This window comes from Bufo bufo, chromosome 2 (assembly GCF_905171765.1).
Source record: "Bufo bufo chromosome 2, aBufBuf1.1, whole genome shotgun sequence".
In the NCBI taxonomy this organism is placed as follows: Eukaryota; Metazoa; Chordata; class Amphibia; order Anura; family Bufonidae; genus Bufo; species Bufo bufo.
Window position 1 is genome coordinate 536,444,398 of NC_053390.1, and position 12,670 is coordinate 536,457,067.

Here is a 12,670-nt window from a genome sequence, read left to right on the forward strand (position 1 = left end):
CATCAGGGCTAGTGACACAATCTTGTTTAAAAGATTAGATTATCAGCTTTAAAACAAGACAAATTGTGGCTGTAGCTCAATGACATCCAAAGAAATTGCAGATGCATTGGTCACATGGCCTAGGAAGAGGCCGCGGTGTTAACAGAATGCCAGCCTCTTCTAAAAGTTGATCGTCGGGAGTCCTGGGCGTCGAACCCCCACCAATCTGATATTGTTGACCTATCCAGAGGATAGGTCATCCATATAAATTCCCACATAACCCCTTTAACCCCTTAAGGACATAGGACGTACCGGTACGCCCTATTTCCCGAGTCCTTAAGGACCAAGGACGTACCGGTACGTCCTAAGTTTTAAATCGGGATTCTGGCACCCGAGGGGTTAAACGGAACGGGATTTCGGCTGATATCCTTCAGCCGGCATCCTGTGACAACGCCAGGGGGGGTGATGTGACCCCCCCCCCGTGTCGGCGATCGCAGCAAACCGCAGGTCAATTCAGACCTGCGGTTTGCTGCGCTTTTTGCAGTTTCTGATGCCCGCGGTCCCTGACCGCGGGGATCAGAAACTTTAGAGTGGCTAAAATCTATATTTTTCACCCCCCCCTGCACCCCTGCATGATTTGATGCTGGCGGGTGGTGCGGGCGGTGGGGGCGGGCGGTGCGTCAAGCGGGATCGCGATCCCCCGCCCGCCTCCCCATGAATGATCGTTGGCTTCTAGTGGTTATACCAGGGTGCCAGCACATTGCTGGCACCCTGGTATAAACGGCTGACATCTGTACGGACCGCTGTATGGAAAAAGTTAACTGTCATCGGTCAGGGAGCTCCCTCCCTCTCCATCGGGGGGCTGCTGTGCCTTTGCAGCCCCCCGATGGAGAGGGAGAGAGCCCCCAGAGAGCCCCCCTCAGCCCCGTGCTTACCCTTCCCCGTCTGCGAAGTTCTGAGCAGACGGGGAGGGTTCCCATGGCAACAGGACGCCTGCTCAGGCATAGATCTGTTCAGTGTAAGTAAAATACAGTACAGAACAATATATATTGTACTGTACTGTATTATACAGACATCAGACCCACTGGATCTTCAAGAACCAAGCGGGTATGGGTCAAAAAAAAATGTAAAAAAAAAAGTGAAAAAAGTTAAGATAAAAAAAAAAAAAACATTTATCACTGAATAAAAATTAAAAAAAATAAAATAAACTACACATATTAGGTATCGCCGCGTCCGTAACTACCTGATCTATAAAATGGTCATGTTACTTTCCCCGCACGGTGAACGCCATAAAAATAAAAAAATAAAAACTATGAGAAAATTGAAATTTTGCCCACCTTACTTCCCAAAAAAGGTAATAAAAGTGATCAAAAAAGTCGCATGTACGCCAAAATAGTACCAATCAAACCGTCATCTCATCCCGCAAAAAATGAGACCCTACTCAAGATAATCGCCCAAAAGCTGAAAAAACTATGGCTCTTAGACTATGGAAACACTAAAACATGATTTTTTTTTGTTTCAAAAATGAAATCATTGTGTAAAACTTACATAAATAAAAAAAAGTATACATATTAGGTATCGCCGCGTCCGTATCGACCGGCTCTATAAAAATATCACATGACCTAACCCCTCAGATGACCACCGTAAAAAAATAAAAATAAAAATAGTGTAAAAAAAGCAATTTTTTGCCATCTTACGTCACAAAAAGTGTAATAGCAAGCGATCAAAAAGTCATATGCACCCCAAAATAGTGCCAATCAAACCGTCATCTCATCCCGCAAAAAATGAGACCCTACTCAAGATAATCGCCCAAAAACTGAAAAAACTATGGCTCTTAGACTATGGAGACACTAAAACATTTTTTTTGTTTTAAAAATGAAGTTATTGTATAAAACTTACATAAATAAAAAAAAATGTATACATATTAGGTATTGCCGCGTCCGTGACAACCTGCTCTATAAAATTACCCCATGATCTAACCTGTCAGATGAATGTTGTAAATAACAAAAAAAAAACGTGCCAAAAAAGCTATTTCTTGTTACCTTGCTGCACAAAAAGTGTAATATAGAGCAATCAAAAATCATATGTACCCTAAACTAGTACCAACAAAACTGCCACCCTATCCCGTAGTTTCTAAAATGGAGTCACTTTTTTGGAGTTTCCACTCTAGGGGTGCATCAGGGGGGCTTCAAATGGGACATGGTGTCAAAAAAAAACAGTCCAGCAAAATCTGCCTTCCAAAAACCGTATGGCATTCCTTTCCTTCTGCGCCCTGCCGTGTGCCTGTACAGCAGTTTACGGCCACATATGGGGTGTTTCTGTAAACTACAGAATCAGGGCCATAAATAATGAGTTTTGTTTGGCTGTTAACCCTTGCTTTGTAACTGGAAAAAAAATATTAAAATGGAAAATCTGCCAAAAATTTGAAATTTTGAAATTGTGTCTCTATTTTCCATTAAATCTTGTGCAACACCTAAAGGGTTAACGACGTATGTAAAATCAGTTTTAAATACCTTGAGGGGTGTAGTTTCTTAGATGGGGTCACTTTTAGGGAGTTTCTCCTCTAGGGGTGCATCAGGGGGCTTCAAATGGGACATGGTGTCAAAATACCAGTCCATAAAAATCAGCCTTCCAAAAACCATACGGCGCACCTTTCCCTCTACGCCCTACTGTGTGCCCGTACAGTAGTTTACGGCCACATATTGGGTGTTTCTGTAAACGGCAGAGTCAGGGCAATAAAGATACAATCTTGTTTGGCTGTTAACCCTTGCTTTGTTAGTGGAAAATATGGGTTAAAATGAAAAATTAGACAAAAAAAATTAAATTCTCAAATTTCCTCCCCATTTGCCAATAACTCTTGTGCAACACCTAAAGGGTTAATAATGTATGCAAAATCAGTTTTGAATACCTTGAGGGGTGTAGTTTCTTAGATGGGGTCATTTTTGGGTGGTTTCTATTACGTAAGCCTCGCAAATTGACTTCAGACCTGAACTGGTCCCTAAAAATTTAGTTTTTGTAAATTTCTGAAAAATTTCAAGATTTGCTTCTAAACTTCTAAGCCTTATAACATCCCCAAAAAATAAAATATCATTCCCAAAACAATTCACACATGAAGTAGACATATGGGGAATGTAAAGTCATCACAATTTTTTGGGGTATTACTATGTATTACAGAAGTAGAGAAACTGAAACTTTGAAATTTGCAAATTTTTCCAAATTTTTGGTAAATTAGGTATTTTTTGTGCAAAAAAAATAAGTTTTTTGACTTCATTTTACCAGTGTCATGAAGTACAATATGTGGCGAAAAAACAATCTCAGAATGGCCTGGATAAGTCAAAGCGTTTTAAAGTTATTAGCACTTAAAGTGACACTGGTCAGATTTCCAAAAAATGGCCTGGTCCTTAAGTTGAAAATGAGCCCGGTCCTTAAGGGGTTAAGTGTGTCAGTTAAAGGGGTTGTCCCACGAAAAATATTCTACAGTTTTCAAACCACCACCTGGATCTGAATCTTTTTGTAATTGCATATAATTTAAAATTGAGCATAGCCAATGAGTTATTCAAGAAAATGTATCTGTATGGCGCCACCTGCTGTTAGTTTTTTTAATTATTTCTTTGACCTGCTCACTGAGAAGGTCGCACATGCTCAGTTTCATCCTTCAACTGTCTCCTGACCTGTGATAGGGAGCGCATGGACACGCCCCCTGAGCTGCAGCAGAAAAGACACTCCCCTTGAGCTGCCAGCTTGATATAAATCCAGCAGAGCAATGAATGGGCAGATCTCTGGACCCATGTGAGGTACAGGGCTGGTTCGAGCTTTGAGCTTTGTTTGAAAGAGATTGTCATGTATTATATGGTGGCCGATTTTCATTTTTTACATTACTCATGGGATAACCCCTTTAAGTAAAGTGATTTGAGATCATGTCTGATTCTTGAAAGTTTATCAATTTATCCCAAAATCACAGAGACGGAGGCGAAGTATCTCAGCAAAGTCTTGGGATAAGCAGTTTAGCCACATTAAGGACATAATGTCAAGGGATGTTTAATAGGGGCTGATCTGTGGTCAAATACAGCAAGGATTACGGAGAGAGTTTAACATGGGTAGAGAAGATATGATTAATGTTCTTAGCAACTGGATCCCATAGGGCAGGGGTACTCAATTGGCAGACTGCAGTCCAGATCCTGAACCACGGTTGCCAGCTGTCCGTCCTCAGGATTAGATGGAAATATTTGACTGTAAAATAGACCAGATGACAATAGGTTTATGGATGACAAAAATCAGGAAGCACACGATGTACGTCCATACTTCAATACCCCTCTAGGACCTGCTTTAGTCTCAAGAATGGGCTCCATTACAGATAAGCAAATCGATTTGTGTCATCAGCAGGGCTTCTTCATCTGTGAGGGGCTGTACCGGCAGGTGAAGGAGAGCCCACCTCCGGCAAGATTGACAGCGCCAGATATTTAGCCTGACCGTGACAATTCCTGCCTGCGCTGCTGCGACAATGTCACAGGCTCTGCTTTGGTTTCAGAGCAACGCCTGCGCAGGTGCAGTGTCGGCGCCCTTGCTCAACTAATCGGAACAGCAGCACAGGCAAAAAATTGTCATGGCCTTAGCTATTTTCAGAAATCTCATAGAAAGGAATGGAGAATGTCAAACATGTGCGGGTTCATCTCCATTCAGCTCTTCAGATAGGAGCAGGTCCCAAAGGTGGGACTCGCACGTGCCGGACATTTATGGCATATCAATAGGCTATAAATGTCCACATGGGACAACCCTTTACTGAACATCTGCCCACCAACGCCTGTAATTCTAATTCCATATCATAATGCCAGTATAAGCGATTGCGCAGTTAAAGTCGTGAAACACGTCTGGAGGAGTATACAAAAATGACTGCTACAGAGAACATTCTATATGCTCCTCTACCTCACTAAAGGAGAGACATTGAACTCTGTCCTATGGATCGATATTCTCCAGCTGGGAGGACGCAATATAACCCGACCCTGAAGCAAGGTGATGTAATCTCTGAGAAGAACATGCGATGGTATGAAACACATGAAAAGATATGATACATGCCTACTTTTTCTGGCCTTTCTATTAATTTAGTGGCATCAAGGCCATTAGCCTTGGATTCCAGCCTCTGTGTCTGGTAGGTCGGAGCCAGTCGCAATGATAATGTAGGAGCAGGCTTTGTGTGCCCACCACAAATCCTGCACAGTGCTGCAACAGTCATTAAGGGAGCATTCACACAACCGGATTTGTGGTCCGCCTCCGATACGCATTTTTCTGGATTGGACCCATTCATTTCAATGGGAACGCAAAAGATGCAAACAGCACACTGTATGTCCGTTCCGTGGCCCCAAAAAAAAAGAAAGAACATGTCCTATTCTTGTCCGTTTTGCGGACAAGAATAGGCATGTTACATAGTGTTGGACCTGCAGAAGGGGAAATGAGGGATGCATGCGGCCGGCATTCATGTTGTGTGGATCCGCATTTCCTGTTTTACATCGATCTGAGTTGGTTTTATAAGATTTTAAAGGGGTTGGCCCCTCTCAGACATTAATGGCATATCACTAGGCTATGCCCCAAATGTCAGATAGGAGTGGGTCCTAAAGGTTGGACTTTCACCTATCTCCAGAACGAGTCCCCAGAAGTGAAGGCGTGATCTCCATTCACTTCTGTGGGAGTTCTGAAAATAGAAGTCCCATAGCAGTGAATGGAGGGTGCACTGAGCATGCACGACCACCTCTCCATTCACCACAATGGGACTAATAGAAATTGCAGAGCTGGTATTCCCATAGCAGTCAACGTCGGGTGGCAGCTCACGCATGGCTGCTCTCTATCCACTTCGAGGGGACAGGAGACGGTTGCAGAGGTGGGACCCACAACTATCTGATATTGATGGCAGAGATATGGACAACCACTTTAACAGGAAGAAAGTTAAATCCTCCAAGAAGCTTTGCTTGTTGCAAGAGATGGAACTGTATTTTTAAATTTTCCTTCGCCCATATAATGAAAACACGATAGACGTAGTTTAGGTTTTTTCGGTTGGAAATAGATGGGTAGTGCATGAAATAAGAAGGCAGTGCTTATCATTTTTATTGTTTGGCAGCACAGTTTTCAGTTTACAATGAGTGAAAATCTAATCATTATTAACTCTTACCATTGGATGCAATCATTCGAAGTTTTTTTTGTTCTTCAAAACCTTTTTGAATCCTCAGAGTGGCCCACTGGAAGAAAACAGACATACAGTCCTTTAGTCGGGAAAGTAAAAAGTAACAACCCACCATCTCCCCTATCAATCATTTATGCTCCATTCACCTTCACAACCATCTGGTAAAAAGTCCACATATTCCACAAATATGGTTGTGCGCCCATGGACGCAAATTGTTTGAATTTCAGAAATTGATAAACTCAGCTCCCTATATTCATTAGTCTAAAAGCTGATCAAAACAGGGCGAAATTGAAAGTAACCCTCCAATAAAAAAAAAAAATTACCGTACATTAACTGGGGAACAAACACTTACATGGTGACTAGAGATGAGCGAATTTCATATTTTAAATTCGTTCAGTGGTAAAAGCAGAATTGCGCTATGGATTCCGTTAACGCGGGAGCCCTCTCCTGCATAACGGAAACGGGACAGATCCGTTTTGCAGCCTATAGACTTCTATTTTGACAGAATGAATAACGGAACAACTCTAAAGGCATTCAGTCATGGAATTGCGTTATGGTCCGTGTTAACAGAATCCATAACACAATTCTGCTTTTACCGCCAAACGAAGTGCGAACGAATTTCATAACATGAAATTGGCTCATCTCTAGTGGTGACCTTCTTTTCATCTTTTTAGTTGTAGATCTGCTAATTCTCAGGCTCCTCTTCTGTCATCCAAGATGGACGCACCAGTTCTTAGACTACCTGATGTACACTGTTCATCAGTAGCCCAAGGCACTTCCTGCTTGTCCAGCCCTGCTCTTGGATTGGCTAGGACTGTTCACGTGAGCAGTGTTGGCCAATCCAAGGGCCGCTAGAAGTGTCTTGAGCTAACAAATGCACAGTATGCATCAGGCAGTCTGAGAAGCTGTGCGGCCATCTTGGATAACAGAAGATTAAGGAGAATGATACATTCCTCTCTGACTGTCTGAAAGTGACCTAAGGGTACGACTACAGCGCGATCGCAGCATACGGTCGCAGTATGAAGATCACACTGTTTAGTCTGTCTGTATTGTTAATGGCCACACTGCACCTTCAATACCGCGTGGGCAGTAACAATTCAGACCGACTAAACTGTGTGATTTTCCTTAATTTAATTGGAGCCTGGTGTGGCCATACGATACTGTGAGCCAAAACCAGTGCGGCTGCATAATAACTCTGGTGTCGTACACTGAGGGTGCTACTACACATTGCAGCTGCGCTGCGATTTTGAATCGGCAAAAAAAAAAAAAAAAACATTTGTGGCAACAAAACCTGCGTTACATTGATTGCAAACCTGAATTACCATATTTTTTGCCCTATAAGACGCACCTAGGTTTTTTATTAGTCCCCCAGATTAAACCCCCAATCTTCATCAGACCTCAGTTCAGACCCTCAATCTTCATCATACCTAAGATCAGACCCCCCCCCCCCACGCACTGATGTACTGATGCTATACACAGTCAAGACACAGTGCAGCGTGACGCCCAAATCAAGACAAGGGAGCAGTGAGTACAGCCAGCACTAGCAGCGCTTCACTCACTGCGGCTCCTACAAGCTAGTGAGCTCTTCCATAATGAAAGCGCTCATTACTATTTGCTTTATAAGACGCACTGCCATTTTCCCTCCACTTTTTTGGGGAGGGAAAAGTGCGTCTTACAAAGCGAAAAATACAGTTACATTAATGTAATCCAGTTTTGCAGTGTGTTTTTCCTTTGCTGGAAGAAAAAACACAATAACCACAGGTATGCTGTTTATAAAAACTGCATGCACTTTTCTCTTGGTGTAGCTTTTTGCTGCGTCGTGTGGTAGCACCCTCAGTGATTTCTAGTAGAAACCAGGATTGGAGCCTCCAACGACATAAGGTATAAGGGAAAGATCTGCACCTGTTCTGGGTTTAGAGCCGCACCTGGTTTTGGCTCACAATCACTGACGTGAGGAAGCGTTCATGCAGCGCATATTTTTCTGCCACATGTGAAGGCGCCTTCAGGGAAACTGCACACAATGTTGATTACGAGTGTTTTTTCTGCATGGGTGAGCTCTGCAGCAAATCCACAAAAAAAAAAACCCAAGTAACACATGTGGATTTGGTGCTGACATCCACAGAAATCTGCGCAGGTCCCCTAAGGTTGCCCACACATGATGTGGCCCAACAGCATGATCCACATGCGGATCCCCGCTAATTGCTGCCAGGCACTTGTACATGCTATTCATTTCTGCATGTACCGACACCGCCCAGCACATGGCTTCTGCTCCGTACGGGCAGCTATAGACAAATGGCATCAATTGTGCCCAAGAGGTTCTTGAGATACCAATCTTCTTACTGATAATGGGGCACATTTACTAAGAACAGCTTTTTAAGCCGGTCCTAATTTTCCCCTGGCTCTGATGCAAGATTTGTCTAATTTATGACAAGGCGTGTGCCTCATCATACTGTAAATTAGGCGCATTTATGGCAGTCTACGCCTGTCTGGCATAGCTTTTCGTCAGCATTTATGTCTGTTGCCAGGCATAAAACGTTAGTAAATCTGTTGGGCAGCCCTCGAATGGCCCCTGACACGCTTCCATCATGCCCAGCTGCTGAACATATTGAAAACTCGCCCATGCGACTTACTAAATAAAGAAATTTTTTAATTGAAAATCCCTTAAAAAATTACCCCCAATGGGCGACATTCATTAAACTATTCACACCACTGTGGGCACTTGGCAAATTACGGGACACACAACATCTGCACAATAATTTGAGACTTTTAGAGCTTTTCGCCACTTTGAAGAGTCTATAAAAGGGGTGGGACTTAGCCTGAGGGGCGGGGCGTCACGAGGCTTGCCGGATTTACTATAACTTACACCACAAACTGGCGTAGGTAATAGCCTGAGGGGCGGGGCGTCACGAGGCTTGCCGGATTTACTATAACTTACACCACAAACTGGCGTAGGTAATAGCCTGAGGGGCGGGGCGTCACGCGGCTCGGCAGATTTACTATAACTTACACCACAAACTGGCGTAGGTAATAGCCTAAGGGGCGGGGCGTCACGCGGCTCGCGGATTTACTATAACTTACACCACAAACTGGCGTAGGTAATAGCCTGAGTGGCGGGGCGTCACGCGGCTCGGCAGATTTACTATAACTTACACCACAAACTGGCGTAGGTAATAGCCTAAGGGGCGGGGCGTCACGCGGCTCGCGGATTTACTATAACTTACACCACAAACTGGCGTAGGTAATAGCCTAAGGGGCGGGGCGACACGCGCCTCGGCGGATTTACTATAACTTACACCACAAACTGGCGTAGGTAATAGCCTGAGGGGCGGGGCGCCACACGGCTCGGCGGATTTATTATAACTTACACCACAAACTGGCGTAGGTAATAGCCTAAGGGGCGGGGCGTCACGCGCCTCAGCGGATTTACTATAACTTACACCACAAACTGGCGTAGGTAATAGCCCAAGTCTATGCCAGCCCCTAGTTTATGGCATACGGAGGGCTAGTTATGTGCCTAATTTATTAAAAGGCATTTGCCTCTTCATAAATCAGGAGCATCTTACTCCAAAGCACGGGAATTAAGACTTATGGGAACGCCAGTCTTGATAAATTGTCTTTACCAATAAAACTTGCTCAGTTTGAGAGGTTTATGACTTTATTGATGGGCTGTAAACAGGCAGATTATATATGTGTTTCTAAGGCCAGGTTTATATGGAGTTTAGCGCTCCGCTGGGATTTCAATCAGAGATAAACATTTGAATATCTAACGTATACCACCATGGATCCATTCCCTTCAATGAGGCAAATAGAGGCCAAATGATTCATCCTTGGACTTTTTATGACCTTTTTTCTGTTCCTTTTGACCAGACAGAATAGCATTGTCCACACCACACTATCTGTCTGGCAAAAAACATATGGAAACAAATGGAAAGCCATTACCTTTTTACCTCATTGAAGAAAATGGATTTGGTATGGTGTATGTTTGAAAAAAAGTTTCTTGAGTATTCAAACAAAGCCCAGTGGAGGGCTAAATGCAGTGTGAACAAGGCTTTAAAAGGACTGTGCACCTTTGGTGGGGGTTGGCAAACCCCCCTCCTCCTTATGTGCTTCCCGACACTGGCTCCTGTTAGCTTCACCTGCAAAGGGAAGTATACTCACCCGCTTCCAAGCGATGGCGCCGTGCTCCTTTGCACCTTGGCCTCTGCTGCTTCACTGGGCCTGTTTGACACTGCTGCAGCCAATCACTGGCCACAGTGCTAACCTGTTCCCTTGTATATAAAGCATCAACCGCTACCTTCATTACTGTCTCTGAGAGGGAGACACCTGGGCAGATTTGTCAAAACCTACTGACGCTGATCTTAAGGAGCACCTGTCAGCATGATCAACCCTATTAAACCAGGCATACTGCCTGCTAGGGTTGATCATGCTGATTAAATGGGTTCTCTGGGAATGATTTAAAATGGCCTCCAACAACCTGTCCTAGAATGTGAGCAGTCCTGGTTGACTCCACTTGCAGAACTGCTTAGGTGGTGAGGCCTTACCACACACTAAACCCTGGCCCTTGCCTATACTACATAGTGGTGAGTTTTCCTGTCAGGCTGCTCAGCCATGATGGCATATCATAGACAGGATCACATCATTACCATCTACTGCACAGCACTGTAGTGAGGCCCTGTCCCCCTAGGCAGCTCTGCAATCGGTGGCAACCAGTTCTCTTCACATTCTAGGACAGGTTGCTGGCGAACCCCTTTAAAACAATGTGGGTCATTTACAAACCTTTTTTACTGTAGCTTTTTGCGTACAAATAATTGCAAAACGACGCTTTTTTTGCAACTTTTTTAAAGCCCATGCGACAATATTTTGTTGCACTGCCATTTTTGCGCCATACTTGCCACTTGGGGATGGCGGGGGCCTGCGCTGGGGCTGACCCCAGCAAATTTATTAACATTTATGACTGGAAACAGGCATAAATGTTGAAGTAAAACTATTCCAGTTAGGGGCTGCAGTAGTTTAGGCAAATCCTCTGGCAGCAGAGGCAAGAAACAAAGACTGGTGTTTGAAGACGATCTTTGAATAGTACCCCCAATATCTTTCTTCTGTGACGAGCAGCACAGATTCACAGTCTGGACAAGCTGAAGACAACACTCTGCCTGGAGGCATTCCTCCTCTGAAGACGCTGATGCTTCCACTTCTGGGTGAAATTATGTCGTCAGAACCTGGGCGTGAAATGTTTAGCCCTGTCAATCAAATGTGAGTGGGGAGTGTACTGAGCATCAGCTGTAGCGGTGCTCCTAGCTCTACTGCCAAGCTCTCGGTGCTCCAACTATCTAATTTGCATAAAAGTAATGATATATCCAGAAGCTAAAAAGAGAAAACCATATTCTTGTAATCAGCATGATCAACCCTACTAGGGAGTATGCCTGGTTTAATAGGGCTGATCATGAAATGTATACCAGCTTATAGCTTGAAAAGTTAAACGGGCTCTGCCGATCAGCTGTTTGGGAAGGCAGCGGCGCTGGCAGTAGTGCCGCGGCCTTCTCGCTGTTTACCGCAGGCCCAGTGACGTCACGACTTGCATCACTGGCCTGGGCAGGGCTAAGTGAACAGAACTTCGTCCTGCCCAGGCCATTGATACTAGTCATGACGTCACTGGGCCTGCGGTAAACAGCGAGAAGGCCGTGGCGCTGTCTTCCCAAACAGCTGATCAGCGGGCGTCCAGGACCTCCGCTGATCATCTATCCAGAGGATAGATCATCAGTTTAAAAAAACTGCAGAACCCCTTTAAAAAAAATAAACACTTGAAATAGATCACTCTGTGTGTAATGAATCTATAGAATATATGAGATTCACCCTTTTAATTTTATTACTGAAATAACTTTTTGATGATATTCTAACTCATTGAGATATCCCTGTACGTAATGCTAGCCTTTAGTTAATGTGCCCCTGTGCGTTTTCACTAAACTTTTGCCCTCTAAGACAGGCTGTTGTAACCACTAAGCTCATTGTCCAACGTGAGACTGTAACCACTGCACCAGTTGCCTCTTGTGTGACTATTGTAAACATCAGGCTTTTTGCCTAAGTGAAGAAGGCTGTTCATGTACCGCTGTGTCTGCCCATTTCCTTCTGCCATCCTTGAGTGGAGTCACTGACTGGCAAAAAGATCCAGGGTATGGTCTGACTTTCCTTCTTGAAGCCTCATTCACATGTCAGTGTTCGGTCAGTGATTTTTAGCCAAAACCAGGTGCGGCTCTAAACACAGAAGAGGCGCAGATCTTTCCCTTATAACTTATGGCTGTGGTGGCTTCAATCCTGGTTTTGGCTCACAATCACTGATGGAAATCACTGACGTGTGAATGAGGTTTTAGGGTACTTTCACACTAGCGTTATTCTTTTCCGGTGCTGAGTTCCGTCACAGGGGCTCTATACTGGAAAAGAACTGATCAGTTATATCCCCATGCATTCTGAATGGAGAGCAATCTGTTCAGGATGCATCAGGATGTCTTCAGTTCAGTCACTGAA

General features: G+C 44.2%; 1 protein-coding gene across 1 annotated transcript in view; it reads right to left on the reverse strand.

The window, feature by feature from the left end:
* GPAT3 (glycerol-3-phosphate acyltransferase 3) overlaps positions 1 to 12,670 on the reverse strand; it is a 62,545-nt gene that overhangs the window by 48,339 nt on the left and 1,536 nt on the right. The window contains exon 2 of the mRNA XM_040417997.1: positions 6,140 to 6,206. Coding sequence (XP_040273931.1) covers positions 6,140 to 6,206 — 67 coding nt within the window. The remainder of the gene's footprint in view (positions 1 to 6,139; positions 6,207 to 12,670) is intronic.